General features: G+C 38.0%; 1 protein-coding gene across 4 annotated transcripts in view; it reads left to right on the plus strand.

Moving 5' to 3' along the window:
- Usp6nl (USP6 N-terminal like) overlaps positions 1-16,328 on the plus strand; it is a 131,530-nt gene that overhangs the window by 106,059 nt on the left and 9,143 nt on the right. For all 4 annotated transcript variants that reach the window (XM_038333903.1, XM_038333902.1, XM_038333904.1 and 1 more), the window contains 6 exons: positions 401-449; positions 1,243-1,363; positions 4,059-4,153; positions 5,215-5,280; positions 5,374-5,473; positions 6,575-6,727. In XM_038333903.1, coding sequence (XP_038189831.1) covers positions 401-449; positions 1,243-1,363; positions 4,059-4,153; positions 5,215-5,280; positions 5,374-5,473; positions 6,575-6,727 — 584 coding nt within the window. The remainder of the gene's footprint in view (positions 1-400; positions 450-1,242; positions 1,364-4,058; positions 4,154-5,214; positions 5,281-5,373; positions 5,474-6,574; positions 6,728-16,328) is intronic.

The raw sequence follows: 16,328 nt of genomic DNA on the forward strand, positions 1-16,328 counted from the left end.
GTTCCACTTCCTGGGGGATGTCTTCCTGGACTGCCACTTCCTGCACTTATCTGCTGCTCTGAGTCTTCAAGAGGCCGTCCATATGTTATGTCACCAGAGGCTTCAGAGCAAGATAGTTGAATGAAAGAAGGAAATGAACTTAAGAAGCTCAGCGAGGCCTTGGTACTTCCCAAATGAAGTTTTTCTATCTGAATGTATGATAATGTCTTAAATTTAAACTATTATATTATATTGAGAATTCTGGTTCAATTTGAGCTTGGTATGCTTTAAAAAAAACTACAATAGTAATTTTATTTGAATTCTTTTTGTTTTTAGTCAGCCTTTTTTTTTAAGTTTGTAATTTTAAAAATTAAATTCTTTTAAAAACTAAATTGTTTAATATAAATTTTCAATTCTCTAGGCAACAATCCTTATTCCATGTTCTTGCTGCATATTCTATCTATAATACGGTAAGTTGGGGCCTGCTTGCCTAGCTGTTTGAATTGTATTCTGAAGAACCAAAGATTCTTGTTGCCACTCTACATAACATGGCACTTGTGGGCCATTTCTTCATGTCAGATGATCTCCATAGTCCCATTAGCTCTGGTGTTTTTTATAGCTCCCATGTTGACCCAAGATCTGATTTGGAAGTAGGAAAACCTAGATATGACTACAGGATGCCTCTGAGCCTCAGTTTTCCTCCCTCCAGATTGTTTTCATTTTGTTATATTTTTGTGGTCTTTGGTTTTCTATTTTACGCATTTAAGATTAGGCATGGCAGGGTAGGAGAGGGAGTGGTGGCCTGTGCCTCTTCCTCCCTCCTGGCAGGTACTGGTGTGGATCCTGACTTCTCACCTGTGGGCGGTCTGTGAGGAGTAGACCAAAACGAAACCTTGTGTCTGCAGAAACACAGAGGGGACAGGACAGGAAACTGAGGTTTTGGGGAACAGTTTGCCAGCTTCTGAGAACCATATATTAAATACAATTAATATTCACACTGTTAGAGACTATATTGCTGTATTACATGTAGAAGTCTTTTTTAAAATGTATCTTGAGGCCTTCCCCACACCTGTTTCCTCTTGAGCACAGTTGAATTCTTGTATAGCATGTGTCCCGATGCTGTAGATACTACAACAGTTAGCTCTAGAATTGCCCAGTGATATATCTAGGCATTTCCTGGTATTTTACAGATTAACCTTTCTCATGTATATGTTCATGGAATTTGATTTTAAAGCCCCAGTCTGTGTTTTCGTTGCTCCTTAGGAAGTCGGGTACTGTCAAGGGATGAGCCAGATAACAGCCCTACTCCTCATGTACATGAACGAGGAAGACGCCTTCTGGGCCCTGGTCAAACTCTTCTCAGGCCCCAAACATGCTATGCATGGTAAGAAAACCTCATATACAAGAATAAACAAGCAGGGGGAAAGCAAACGGAATGAAAACAAATGATACCTGGTGAATTTAGGACGGCAGATATCGTACCCAGGCCTTCTTCCAGCCTTACATTTCATTCCATCTTAAGGAAAAGGCTAATAACAAATTTTGACCTCTTGATTATTTAGTATTTCACAAAATGATAACACTTTGGTTTGTTTTCAAATTAACAGATTGGTTTTAATGGCCTTTTTCTTACATTTGCCAAGAAAATACACTAAACTTTACTTCATTGTTTGCATTTTGCAACTTGTCTTAGGAATGAAAGTAGTATTTGTTCCCAGAAAGCAGGATGATGTGTTGTTTTGTTCCTAGTGCCATCTATGCCAACTAATAGCAGCTTTAAGACAAGTCGAATAGCTGAGGTCATCACTCAGTATTAGAGCACCTGTCTTGCATGTGCAAGGCCCTGAAGCCAATGTACTAGTTATACAAGACAGTGTTAGGTGAACCACTTAGGTTCACTTTGTGAGTATTTATGCTTATAAAGTGGGTGACCCTAGCACAGAGAATACTCATTTAAATATTTCAAGATTAGGATTCTCCATAGTCTTATTATATAGTAAATGTGACAGGCTCTTTTTAAAGAAAGGTGGGCTTGTGCATGTGCTTTTGTCTTGCTCCCTATGTCCCTCACTAGTTATTTAACAGATACCTGCATGATGACTGATTTTGGGTACTTTGAGTGCCTTAAATGGACTCCAGAAGCGAGACATAGTGTTGTATCAAGTTACCACCTAATCACCTGTTCACTTAAAAAGACACCTTGACAGAAAGAACTCGTCATCAGTGGTCTTTCTCTGGGCTCCTTGTGTGATGGTGTTGCCAAGCCATACTGGAATATCGTGGAGCTTTTCCTATTTTGGTGATAGGTTAATTGTGTGATGATGTTTTCCTCTGCTTTTAGAAAATGGTATTTTCTTTTAAACCTCTTTTGCTGACTTAGCTTCAGCTGTCACCATCTAATCTTTAAACAGTCTTAATTTTACAGCCCTATTTGTTCTTACAGTTTAGTTTAGGCCATTTTTATGGGTAACTTTATACTTGAGGGATTATTTGTCTCTAGATCTGGGCAGTTTTGTGACTGATGGTCACCTTTGATCTTTATAATTTTTATGTGAAAATTTTAAGTATATGGGATCAACCCAGAACTGGACAGAGACCAATTTAAAATACTGAGGCCAGGATGTCACTGAAAAGTGAATAAATGTTAGACAGTCATAGCATGTTTAAGCTGGTTCTTACTGAAGTGCATTGGCTTTTTTTAAAAAAAAAACAAATCAGATTTTCTTGAAATTTTCCTATCTTCCATTCCTATCTAATTGACCATGAAAGTGGTTCCAATGGAAAGATAAAGATTTTTAAATAAAATCATTTTACTATTTAAAAAAAACCTATTTCTGAGGGACAAAATCTTTGTAAGTTTTTACACACATCTTCAAAACTGAACCTAAGTTGTAAGTGCAGTGTTTTGTTGCTCTTTTCTTGGTTCTTGAAGCATACTGGGTCCCTGTTACTTTGGCTTTACTTCTAATGGAAATCACAAATGTGAATTTTGTGTAGTTTTATTAACCAGTATCCAGTGACATTTACAAAACTGTATGTGCATTTTATTAAGGGGTTGTGTTAGAAAATGTACTAATTCAGTGTATTAGGATCTCTCATTATACTTGCTATTATGTTTAGAAAACCATTGCTTTTTAAATTACTTGTTATGTGGAGAATTTAATGCACTCTCAGATAAACAAATATGTGAGACTATACTAAAGCAAAATAGGTTTTATTAAATTTGAAGGAAAGCTTAATGTTTATAAACTATTGTCAATAATGAATATCCAAGGAGAATGTGTCCAACATACCTTTTCCTGGGTTCTTAGGAAACCAAAAGATGTCGTTTAAATCTCCCAGATGTGCTTAGAAACTAGGTTTGAAAATATTAATTGCAGAAATAAAGTCTATTGAGTATATGTTCTTGAAATGATTGAATAAATACCTGAAAAGGAACTTCTGAATAAAAATAGTTGTAAATTCAGTGAATTAAATATGCAAGTTAGTATTAATTTACCATTTACAATCAATTACTTTCTAGAAATCCTACAGATTACAATGTAGGTGATTATGTATAGGTTTTGGTATAACCTTAAGTGCCTGCATGTTTTAGCTGATGTTAAATATAGCTTATGAAAAGAATTTAAAAGTGATTTTTAAGAAATGTAGAAGTACAGTAGTGAAATTGTTAGTGTGTTCTTGGCAAACATAGTGAGATGTGGAAGGCAGTAGCGGTAGAACAGAGTGGTTGTCAGGACTGAAGGGCTTCTAAAGTCACAGCCAGCGGAAAGGAGGCTGTTTGATAAATAAATTCAGTTTCCATTGTCTTTTGGTGTTAAACTTATCCTCCTAATTTAGAAATATGTTTTCCTCATTATCAGTTCTAAAAGTAAAGGTGGTAGTTAGCAAACAAGTACTAGCTAAAAGTTCTACTCTCCAAAGCTCACATGAAATTATTTCCGTGATGAGGAAGAAAACACCCTGGTAACTAAGGATGCTGGTTTTGTTTTACAAGCTCGAATACAATATGTTACATTTTTAAGTTGGGGTTTTGTTGGTATTGTCTCTGAAGTTCTGTTTTTATGTTTGTTTTCTAGGCTTTTTTGTCCAAGGTTTTCCTAAACTATTGAGATTTCAAGAACATCATGAAAAAATTCTGAATAAATTTCTGTCCAAACTTAAGCAACATTTGGTAGGTATATGTGTCACTGGCTTACATCCTCCTACACTGAGAGTGAAGCCGCAGTAATTAATTAAATTCAGCGCGGGTTCCCTGTTTATGGTTACCTCACTGTGGGGTCATAATCCTCAACTGTTTAAAGAACATTGGATTTGTAAAATTTAGTATTAATAGACTACCACAGTCCTAATTCATAGGTTCAGATTACTTCTATGAAGCTGATAAATACTACTAACAAAAGTTTTAAGATGTGTGATTTCTCCATTATGTTTTAGGTTTTTTTTTTTTATAAACACAGCATTTAATTACAACTCAAATAAAAATTCATAAAAACATAACAGACTCACTCTTCTCAAACAGATAACGTTGTTCACAGAATCATAGACTTTGAAACAATAATTCTAGTGTCTGATGGGAGCTACCTCCTTATTATTTGTTGGTCAAAGAAGCCCCAGAGAAACCCAACAAAATATAGATTGTAATTCATCTCATTTGGCCACCATACCTTGGTGGTAATCCATATTGATGAAAATACCACATTTAGGTTACATGTGCCAGAGTAATGTTTTAGGTTTTAAATTGTACAAAAAGGGTTATAAGAAGCATAAAAACTGCTTCCTTGTGAACACATGCATGCTTTACTATAAAATATAATGGTGCAATGAAGCAGTTCACTGCAAAATGTACTAATGATTGTGTTATAGTCCTATCATGGTGACACAATTCCTGTGATAATTCTTACTAGTTAAATTTGGGGATTAAAAACAGGAATAGAAGCCGGGCGATGGTGGCGCACGCCTTTAATCCCAGCACTCGGGAGGCAGAGGCAGGTGGATCTCTGTGAGTTCGAGACCAGCCTGGTCTACAGAGCTAGTTCCAGGACAGGCTCCAAAGCCACAGAGAAACCCTGTCTTGAAAAACCAAATAAATAAATAAATAAACAAACAAACAAACAGGAATAGAAAAACAAAGCATGAAACTATGGGATGGTTATGTGCTCAGCTTTGACAGCCTCCTTACTATTGCTATTTTGCTTGTTACAATTCAGAAATTATGAGATCTTTGTTTTTTAGGACTCTCAAGAAATCTACACAAGTTTTTATACAATGAAATGGTTTTTTCAGTGTTTTCTTGATCGAGTAAGTACTTTTCATGAACCTCCTTACGAAAGTGCACAGCCAAGGTAAGGGAAGCACTAACGGAACCTCGCTCTGCTTTGTTCTTTGCTGCAGACTCCTTTTACGCTGAACCTCAGGATATGGGACATCTACATCTTTGAAGGAGAGCGAATTCTTACTGCTATGTCTTACACAATCTTGAAGTTACACAGAAGTAAGGAAACGTTTGGCTGCAGAGACTTTACAAAAATCAAGGCTTATTTTAACTCCTGCTGGCTTGGGCTTCCTCTACCTCATGTTTTTTAAATTTTTCTTGACGATCATCAGGGAACACACTGAGCATATCAGTGCTGCATTAACCACACTTCACCTGCGGTGGGGCCTCGGTGTCTGTGCTGTTCCAGGGCAAGCTGTCAGGAATGCTGTGGTGATGGTCTAGCACACAGGCTAACACCAAAACAAAGCTTTGGCAACACACTTCCTTCCCAGAGTCAGGTTGTGTCATTGCTGGATGAAAGTCCTTTCCCTTCACCTCCACTCCTTCTTCTCCTTCCTTGATTTCTTCATGATTGCTTTAAAACTAGTATTACTGGAGATTGATCACACAGCGGTTTTAAATGGAAAAAAAACAAAACAATGTAAATGCATATGATTGGACTAAATGAGCAATACTACATGCTGCTCAGTTAACATCACTGCTACTAATAGTTGAGAGAGAGCATTTGCATGCTTTTGAGTAAGGCGAGGCAGGTGAACTTAGTCTAACTTGTGAGTTGAACCCATACACGTAGATGAACATAGCACACCTGTCTGTAAAGTATGGGTAGTGATGTTTTACTGGGTGTCTGTTTCTGATTTCCAGCTGTAGTGTGATTTTTTTTTTTTGCTAATAAACCTAATTTTCTCAGTCGAAATAATATAAATAAGGAAATAAGGTTAGTAATTTTTTTGAGGGAATTTGTCAGTCTGAGTTAGTGTTCCAGCCAATAAATGAGATAAATAAATGCCTATTTACTCATAGGAGCTCTTGTTGTAGTTTAGTGTTAATGCCCAGACATGGTAACTCATAAACCAGTGAGAAAATATTTGGTCTTGTACATCTTTCTGTCTTTTCTCCTAATAAGATCAGCCTGCTTTCTCTAATGTCAAACACTATCCTGCTGAGTTTTAGTGATGTTCACAGTGTCAACTGTAAGTTGTGTATATATCTTTTTAATACCCTATTTTAAAACTCACTACACTCAAATAGAGTGTATCTTCTTCTCAACCTAATAGAACTGTTGATTGGCATTGCGTTTCTCTCATCCTTTCCTAGAACATCTGATGAGATTGTCTATGGAAGAACTTGTAGAATTTCTTCAGGAGACGCTCGCCAAGGACTTTTTCTTCGAGGATGATTTTGTAATTGAGCAACTTCAGGTTTCTATGTCAGAACTAAAGCGGGCAAAATTAGATCTCCCAGAACCTGGTAAGAAAAGCCCTGGCATCCTACATCAAATTCTAGCATAAGAGGCCATGACACAGTTAACATGAACTTTTATTGTTAATATGTAAGCATTATACTTGGTGATAACATAATATCAATTAGTGTCTTAACAGCTGTTAGTGGCTTTTCTTTCTTTACAAAAAAATTGAACATTTCATACATTTATACAATGTATTTTGGTCATATTCATCCTCCATTGCCTCCTTCTAGTTCCCTCAAGTGCCCCAATTCTTACCTCCTTTCCAACTTCATGTCTTTTTAAAATGTCATTTTCTCCTTGCAGGTGTGTAGAGTCATCCTTTGGGGGTGGGGTGCAATCTATCAGTAGCCATATCCCCAAAGGAGAGTGACTCCTCTTCTCAGTAGCCATCAGCCACCAGTATTTTCTCTGACAAGTGCATCTACATTGGAATTTTGATTACAAAAGTTATGTTCTCTGACCAAAGTTAAGAACAGCACAGGTCTGTGGTATAAACATAAATATTTAAAAGGCGATTAGACCGCATGGTCATTTACCCAATAGTAACAACAACAACAACAACAACAATAATACAATAATAATAATATAATAATAATATAATAAGGTTTGCCCTTAGGACCTATAACCTTGGTAGTCATGGTTTTTGACCAAATTTATAGACCCAGACATGAAATCCCTGCTGTGGAGCATGCCTCATCCCAATCAGAAAGTGGTTACTCCTGTAACTGTCAGAACATTATTGCAATAGTGAGCACATTTTGCCAGACGGGCTAGTATTGTAGAGTGCAGGGTCTTTTGCACTGGATGAGACTGTGTTTGTCTTTTCTCCTTCATAGGCAGCATAGTACCTTCTGGTACTTTATAAGCTATCTAAAAGAGAGATCGTTTTCCTATTAATCAAGATTGATTTCTCTGTGTTCTGTAACACAGCAGTATGGTCTTACCTTCTAATTATGGTGATCAGCCAAGAGGAATGTGTTCTAGTAACCACCCAGTAATGCATAGGGAAGGATTGCGTACTTGTCACTGAGAGTTTCATTTGATAACCATGTCTTCTGGCTTTTCTTATTTTAGGTAAATGCATGTAAACATATTGGTTAAAAATACCTCTGTTCAAATTGAAATTTAGAAATTTTGATTGACAGATTATAACTGATTTGAAGAGCTATAACAGCAGTCACTTTTTACACTAATCATCTTGTTGGGGAAACAGAGTACAGTGGTAGAACAAATAATGCCCTTTTGTAGACGAGGAAACTGATGCTTCCCTGTAAAGCCCCAGAACCACCAAACCACCAAAACTGAGCCCAGCCATTCCAACTCTAATATAGGCTTCGATGTAGAGTGTTGCGACATAGCTGATGCATTTATGTACTTAGCTCAAAATATCTTATAGTACCTACCATTTTTTTTGACAGGAACTTTACTATAGATTTGAAAACTGCAAAGAACGTTTTGTTTTTGTTTTTGTTTCTTACTTTGGGAAAACAGATAGGAGAATTGAGATGTGCACAAATTTTAATGAATGTAAAAGGGACACTTCCAGAGGTAGCTGTGAGATCCATGGGGGGCATCAGAAAGCTAGTGAAGAGTGAGAGAGAATGAAGAAGACCTAGGAAGGTGAGAATAGCGACTTTTTTTTAAGTTTTAACTGCATATTACGTGACAAAAGTATGCTGTTCTGAAGTTATTTTTTGCTATTTTCGTTTTCCACTGTTATAGTAGTGTGGCTAGGAAAGGGGAAAATATGGATGACAGAAGAAAACTCGATTCAGTTATTCATGTTAACTGGGTTTGACATTTCCTGATCATGTGTCCTGTGTGATGCTCCTGTAAGAAAAGAAACAGACTCACATCCAGGAAGAGTTTTTTCCCTCAGAAGACCAAGCTGCTATGCTTTGACTTAACAGAGGGCTTTAACCAGCACTTGAGTCCTGGAGTCATTAGAATTAACAAGACAACACCTCCTCACAGTGGTAATTGAGTTGAGCATAGGCCATGGGAAACTGTGGCCTTTGCTAAGTGAGGTCAACCCTCCCTGTTCAGTATAATGATGCCTATTTTCCACTAATTTTTCCCTGTAGCAGGAAATGCACTTAGAGCAGCAATTACTATACTGTCCCTATCTAACATTTGTTTTAAATTGTCTTGTCTATATTAAAGAAGAGTTTAAGGCACTTTTAAATAAGACACATGTAAAGAAAAAAAGCGTATACGCTGTAGAACTATTTATTTAAGATCCTCACAAATACATGGTGAGGTAAAGCTTGAAACAGATCATGATGCTAACTGTTTAGCACCTAATTAATAACCAATGTTTATTCAAAATGTTACTATGTCACATATGTGGCATTTCTCATTTACCCCTATAAAAATAACTGTAGAATTGTGCTTCTAATTTTATAGGAGTAGCAATTTGTAAAATATTTTCAGTAGGAAAAAGAGGGGAGTCTGGCTGGGAGATGAAAGGGGTGGGTAACTAGAACCAGAGACACTGTAACAGTGTTTATTTTTAGAGTGTTTCTGCCCCCATGACTTGACATTGTTTTCCTCTCTAAGTTGTGGATTACATATGTAACTGATGGGACATGACATGAAATTGTATCAAGACCCTTCCAAGTCATACTCGTCCTTCAAACTTTTTATGCTATGGGATGTTTCCTGAATATATATCTGTGCGCCATTTGTGTGCCTTGTGTTCAGAGGGGCCAGGAGGGCAGAGTTACAGACTGTTACAAACTGTCAAGTGGGTACTAGTAATCAGACATTGGTCCTGCCAGAGCGCCCAGTATTTTCAGCTGCTGAGCCATCTTTCCATCCCCATAGCCACCCTTTTAAAAGTGTAATGACTGACACTCCCTTTGGCTCCTTACATAGTACACAAAATTGTATGCTTGCCAAGAGTATATAGCAGGATCCTCACAAGAGCGTGCTTTTGTGAAATTTTTTAATATTTTTAGTGTTGGGGTAGAGGATCCCATTCTTGTTTTGGTTTACATTCCTTGAGTTGTAAGTCCAGTATCCTCCTTACAGATTTATTTCATCATCTGTGAGCTTCTCTATTTACCCTGTGTGCATTGTCTGTAGGTACACTCATACAGCGTCCCTGTTTGCCCTCTGTGCATTGTACACAGCCCCTGGCAGTTAGGAAGTCACTGGCAGACTGTGTGTTACAAATTCTTTACACATATTTTTTCTTATGGTTTATTTGTATTAATAAGGACAATTTATATGAAGGTCTTCCCTTGTTCCAATATCTCTCAAAACTTTCGCAGATTTTTTTTTTTAAAATTGCTTAAATCTTTTTAGGGGGTATCAATTTGTCTGATTAAGTCTAAGAATTACTTTGGTTTATTGGAAAATGCCCCAATTCGCTTATTTTTCAAACAGCCACAGGGATCAACACCACTTAATATATTATATCTTGGTGTTTTGTTTCTGTCTATTGGTCTCTACTTTTACAGTTGCAAGTATTTGTAATATAATGTAGGATCAATTTTATATCATTATCTTATTAAATTATCAAAAAAGAATCACCTAATGTTATTAGATTTGCACTTAAAGATTGATGGTTTTTGGAAGAGAAAAATCCTGTTTTAAAAATTAGATTCTGCCAAGGAAACACTTTCTACCCTTAGTTGTACTACTCTACTGAACTTCTTTAGTTATACCTTTAACCCTGGTAGAGTTTGTTTCCTTTCTAAGACTGTTGCTCACTTCTAGTGTACATGCTCTAGCCCCCACCCCATCTTGAGACTCTTTCTCCAAAAGACATCTGGCCACCAGTGCCAAGATGTGTTACAGACTTGACAGCTCACTAAAGCTGTGGTTGTCATTAAGTCATGAGAGGAAGACAGACAGAGGTCAGGCTATGTTCCCCATTCCCTTGGGAGCAATGCTAGCTTTTCAATTGCTGTTTTTAAAAATGTATATTTATATATTTCATGTGATATGGTGGAATGGGGTACAATTCAGAAAATAATTTTTGAAAGTGTTATCAATTTCTACCATGTAGGACCTGGGCTCAACCTCAGCCATGCAGTTTTACCCACTGAGCCAGCTCATTTCCATTGCTATTATAAGTTGGATCTATTCTGTAGCTAGAAGCAATCCTCCTGCTTCACCCTCTCTAATAGTGGAAAAGAACTACCATGCCCAGCTTGTTTTATTTTTAGTTCTGTTTCTGTAATCACTGTATTTGGCTCTTAGAAGTTTTCTAAGACTTTAGATATATGTTCAACAAATAATCCTTCCTTGTTTCTTTTCTTGTTATTCAAATTAACTTTTCCAAGTTAAGAAAATATTCAGCTGTTTCTAAACTGACTATTGTTAATGTATTTGGACATTCGCCTTATCTATATGTTTTATTTACTTTTGAACAGTTTTGGAAACTTTTTGATTTTTTTCTTTTTTCATATATTTAAATTTCGATTTAAATTTTTTTTCATTTTACGTAGCAACCACAGTTCCCTCTCCCTCCCCCCTTTACAGACACCCCTATCCAGTCCTCAGGGAGTAAGGCCTCCCTGGGTGGGGGGTGTCAACAAAGTCTGGCATATCAAGTGGAGACAGTACCAAGTCTCTTCCCTTGTATCAAGGCTGACCAAGGCATTGCATCATAGGGAATGGGCTGGTCCAGAAAGCAAGTTCATGTACTACCCAGGGTAAGTCCTGATCCCACTGGCAGTCGTCCCCGCAACAGATCTTTTCAAACATTTACTCAGGTAGGGAAGTTTGTAGTGACCATCCTGCCACACACATGCCCATTACACAGTTTATTGAATTTATTGAGCAATTTAAAAATGAAAGTAAAGATATCAAGATACATCACCTAAAAGCTGCAGTCACTGTGTCTGTGAAACCAGGGTATTCTTCTGGCTTAACCATGGCACCATAGCCACATCCGCAAGAGTAACAGTGTGATTCCCCAGTATATCCTCATGTCTGCTCTTGCTGAATATTTCCAGTTGTATTCGGATTGCCTTCTATGTTGTCTGATTGATTGGTTGGTTGATTAAGGTTTACAGATTTTGGGGTTATTTATTATTGTTTAGTATAAGGGCTTATCCTTTGGCTCAGGTAGGGTAAGAATTTACTGTGTTCTTGAACAAGTCAGATAGAGACCACAAAAGAGTGGTTTTCAAATTCATTGCTTTTATATTTTTTGATAGACTTTCTTGTAACAAAGAGCTTTCCCTGTCTTATCAGCAGGGACATTTAGATTGCCTTTAAATCTAATTCTTACTGAAAAGATGGAATAAATGTTGAATTTTTTTTCTCCTTTACCAGTTTTCTCCTTGAAAATGGCTTCTGTTCTGAGGAAGCCATTCATAAACATGCTATTAGGAACTGTGTGTTGATCCGTTGTGAATGACATTTTGGGCAGAAGTTATAGCCTATTACCTATATACAAAAATCAAGAAATTTTCTTTTTTAAAATAATTTATTTCAACTTTATTTTATGTGCATTGGTGTGAAGGTATCAGATCCCAGGAAACTGGAGTTACAGACAGTTGTGAGCTGCCATGTGGGTGCTGGGAATTGAACCTGGGTCCTCTGGAAGAGCAGCCAGTGCCCTTAATCATTGAGTCATCTTTCCAGCCCCGAAATTTTTCTTAAATAACTTAATTTTCAGAAAATAGGAAGTGGAGAGACCCTTCTAAAAAGCAAGCATTTTGTTGCCATTGGCTCTGATACATGTGTTCCCCCAAATCCCCCAGAAAAATGCTGGATTTTTTGGTTAGCTTGTAAAAAATGAATTTCTAGTTTGCATTTTCTCCTTTACGTGGTCTTTTGCACTGGTGGTGACAGCTGGTAGCTGGACCAGGGGAAGAAAGCATGCAGTTGTATGTGTCCAGAGCAATTTGCAGTCATTTCATGCTGGGTTCCAGATGTTCTTGCAGTCTTGTTCCGAACTCTGTTCACCATTCCATTGCTTGAGTCTTCACTGGCTTCTCCTGAGCTTATCTTGGATGCACTGTCTAAACTTGTTTATTCTGATTGATATACTTGAGCAGTTCATAACCATGGCAGGTTCTTTGAAAGACTTTCTAATCTCTACTTCCATCCCAGACGTTAGTCCTGAGAACCTATGGCTCCAACCTGTTTTGTCAGTACCCTGAGTGGGCATCTTTCCTGCCTGTTCCTCACACTGCAAACTGTGTTAGTTATCTCCACTCAACCTCTGAACTTCCTATTTTTCTGTATTTCATGATACGGTAAAATGGGCAACATTCATTAATCTTTAGTCATTTAAAATCTCCTATTCCGTTCAACTCCCAGCTTCCTGAAACCCAATCAGCTACAGTACAGTTTATCAGTTTCTGTGTTTCTAAGGCTTTGTAAAGATTTCCCTCAGAGCAGTGTCTGTTAGTGTCTGTTAAAGCGGGCCGCTGAGTCTATGTGGCTTCCTTCCCTCCTGGGGAAATGATGAGGAGTGGCTAGCCTCTTGTAGGGAAGGCCAGTACTTCCAGAGAAAACCCAGAGCCTTTAGTTGGCATAGAAGTCTTTCCTAGCTGCTTGTTTTCCATTTCATCTTTCCTTCCCTTCCGGTACTTTGGGTAACACCACAGTGAAGTGTGAGTCTCCTATGAGTGTCTTTGCCCAGTGTTCACATTTGCAATCAACTCAGCTTTTCCTAACAGCCTTTAGAATGTGGTATTTATTTGCTTTTGTGGGCTTTTTGGTCTTCAAAGACAATTTTTCTGTATATGGTTTATTTAGGCTTTTTAAATTAGCATTTTATTTATTAAAATCCGGATTATAAAATTTGGGGGGGGGGGTTGGCTGTTGTTTCATTTAAAGAAGTTAGCATAACATTTTTATGTTATCTTGTAATTTGTTTGTTTCTTTTTCAAGATAAGGTTTCTCTGTGTGGCCCTGGCTCTCCTGGAGCTCACACTGTAGACCAGGCTGGCCTCGAACTCACAGAGATCTGCCTGCCTCTGCCTCCTGAGTTCTGGGTTTAAAGGCATGTGCCACCATCACCCAGCTAAATCTGTAGTAATTTTAACATTTTTAAAAGGAATTTTAGTTAATGTTTGGTTCTATTTACAATTGACTACAAATATTTTAGATTGTGTGTGTGTGTGTGTGTGTGTGTGTGTGTGTTGGTGTTGTATCCAGTTTCCATTCAGCATATCAGTGTATCACTTTAGGAACAAATCTTGCATAGTTGTAAAATAATTTATAATTGCTGGGCACGAGCTCAGTGGTCGAAAACCTGCCCAGCACCCCAAGGCTATTTGTTTATCCCCTAACACTACAAAACAGAACAAACTAATAAAATAACTTGGAACCCTATTCCTCTTCAAGATTGTGCTGGATCTTAAGTTTCCTGAATGTACCAGTGTTCAATGTCTGCATTTAAAGTCAAAAGTTCAAATCAGTAGCTTATTTACATATGTTAAATTAATACAAAAATGTTAACTACAGTTAAATTCTCTTTTATATTTTTAAAATAAAAATGATAGATTCTTTAATAAAAATGCAGAATTGCTCAGGTGCTTGATTCTTTTCAACTTCTCTGTGCTTAAGTCTGAATGTTGAGGAGATGAAAGATGTTGATAAATCGGGAGTTTGGGGGGCATAATTGCCACGCAGTATTCTTGACCTCCTAGCAGTGACCCTAACTGAGCCTGCTCCTGCTTGTTTGTTTGCTGTCTGGGTTAATGCCCTTTTGATGGTTTGCAATCTGGTTGCATACCACCCTCTTCCCAGGAAAGCCCACTACTTCTCTCCAGGTTTGCCTTTCTTTGTTGTCTACTTCTCGCCTCTCCTTCTTGAGGTCTTTCAACCTGATAGGATTTTTTGTTATTTTATTGTTATTATTTATTGTTATTATTGTTATTTTCATTGTCATTATGTATCATTGTTACTAATCTGTAGCTTATAGATGGGGAAACTTTTGTTCAAGGTTAAATAACTATCCAATATCATCCAACTGCTAAATGATAGGCATTGATTGTTCAGAATGAGCCCAGAGCGGTGCTGTTTACTATTTTACTATTCAAAAGTAGCTTCTCCTGCTGTGGTCAGAGCTTGCAGAGTATAGTGGGAACTGCACTTTAACATCAGTTTGCCTTTGTATATATTCATCTTCAACATTTACTTTTCGGAATTCACCCACACATTGTCTCTGAATACATCTGACCCAAGCTGTCAGTTTTCACACATGACGTAGGCATCATTACCCACCTAAAGCCTTCTCAGCCTGCCTGCAGGATCCCCAAACCCTGCAATTTGATCACCTGTGTTTACTAAATGCTTATGCATGCACTTGTCTTCTTTCTTTTGGTGCTTGAACACTGTAGAGAGGACGCGAGCAGGCCTGCTTTTTGTCCCGCCCGGATCCCACACGGCTAGCTTTACACGTGAAATAACAACACACAAATTGTATTCTTTTAAACACTGCTTGGCCCATTAACTCTAGCCTCTTACTGGCTAACTCACGCATCTTGATTAACCCATATTTAGTAATCTGTATAGCACCACAAGGGGTGGCTTACCGGGAAGATTCTAGCCTGCATCCATCTCTGAGAGGAGAGTCATGGTGACAGCTTCATGGTGGTTGCCTCACTTCCCTTCTTCCCAGCATTCTGTTCTGTCTACTCCACCCACCTATGTTCTGACCTATCAGGCCAAGCAGTTTCTTTATTAATTAACCAATGAAACAACAGATAGATAGAAACACTCCTACATCAGAACACTTATGTTAGTGTGTGTCCCTTGGATGTAGTGGCCCCATCTCAGCATCGTTAGTGCTGATAGCATGCCTGGCATGAAGCAGACAGCCTTTTGATGTTCCAGTCCTTTTTTAATAGTAATCTATCTGTACACCAAAGGTTAGCACAAAACAGATTGGGGATGGGGTGTTCTGTATCATGTTTGTACATGCCAGTCAGTTTCATTGTATGCTGGAATTGTGTTGTTGCAGTTTAGAGTAGAAGGGGGGGGGGCACCAGGAGGAGCTCAGGAGCACTCTGTAATTACATCTTTTACTGGGTCCTCTGAGGCATTTCTCCCTCTCTGTAGTAAAATGTGGTGTCCACTGGGTGGTGACAGAGACCAGAGTAAGACCAAAAATGGACAAGCCCGAGGAGACAGAAAAGGGACCCTTTTTTCTTTTTAGGGAAGTTAGAGTAGACCACTGTTGTCATTTTGGAGCTTGTAAAGACAAAAAATGCTAAACAAAGAAAAACGAAAAAGGAAATAAACATTTGGTTTTGTCCTAAATCGTATTAAGTTACATTTCTTGTGAGTGGGGAGAGAAGATTGTTAGCACTTATGCTACTGAATGTGGTGAAGCACCGTTAATATGGCCTCCCCCAAAGTTCTGACAGCACATAGCTAGAGCTCACCTTTGTTGTCAGGAAAGAGGAGAAAGTAGATTCCTGCCATGAAGCCGAGCAGGAACATCAGTAGAGGGAGCAAAACCATTGCCCTGCTGAGAAGAGTCCCAGGTTAAAAGTACTGACTGTAAAAATGCCCTACACAATGCATCTGTTTCTACATAGTTGTGCTTGAGTCTTCTTATCACTGTTTCTTGGGAGTAATGATGATGTAAAACACCAGATAACCAAAGAGACACTCTCTCTCTCTCTC

The sequence above is a fragment of the Arvicola amphibius genome, chromosome 6 (assembly GCF_903992535.2).
Source record: "Arvicola amphibius chromosome 6, mArvAmp1.2, whole genome shotgun sequence".
Lineage (NCBI taxonomy): Eukaryota > Metazoa > Chordata > Mammalia > Rodentia > Cricetidae > Arvicola > Arvicola amphibius.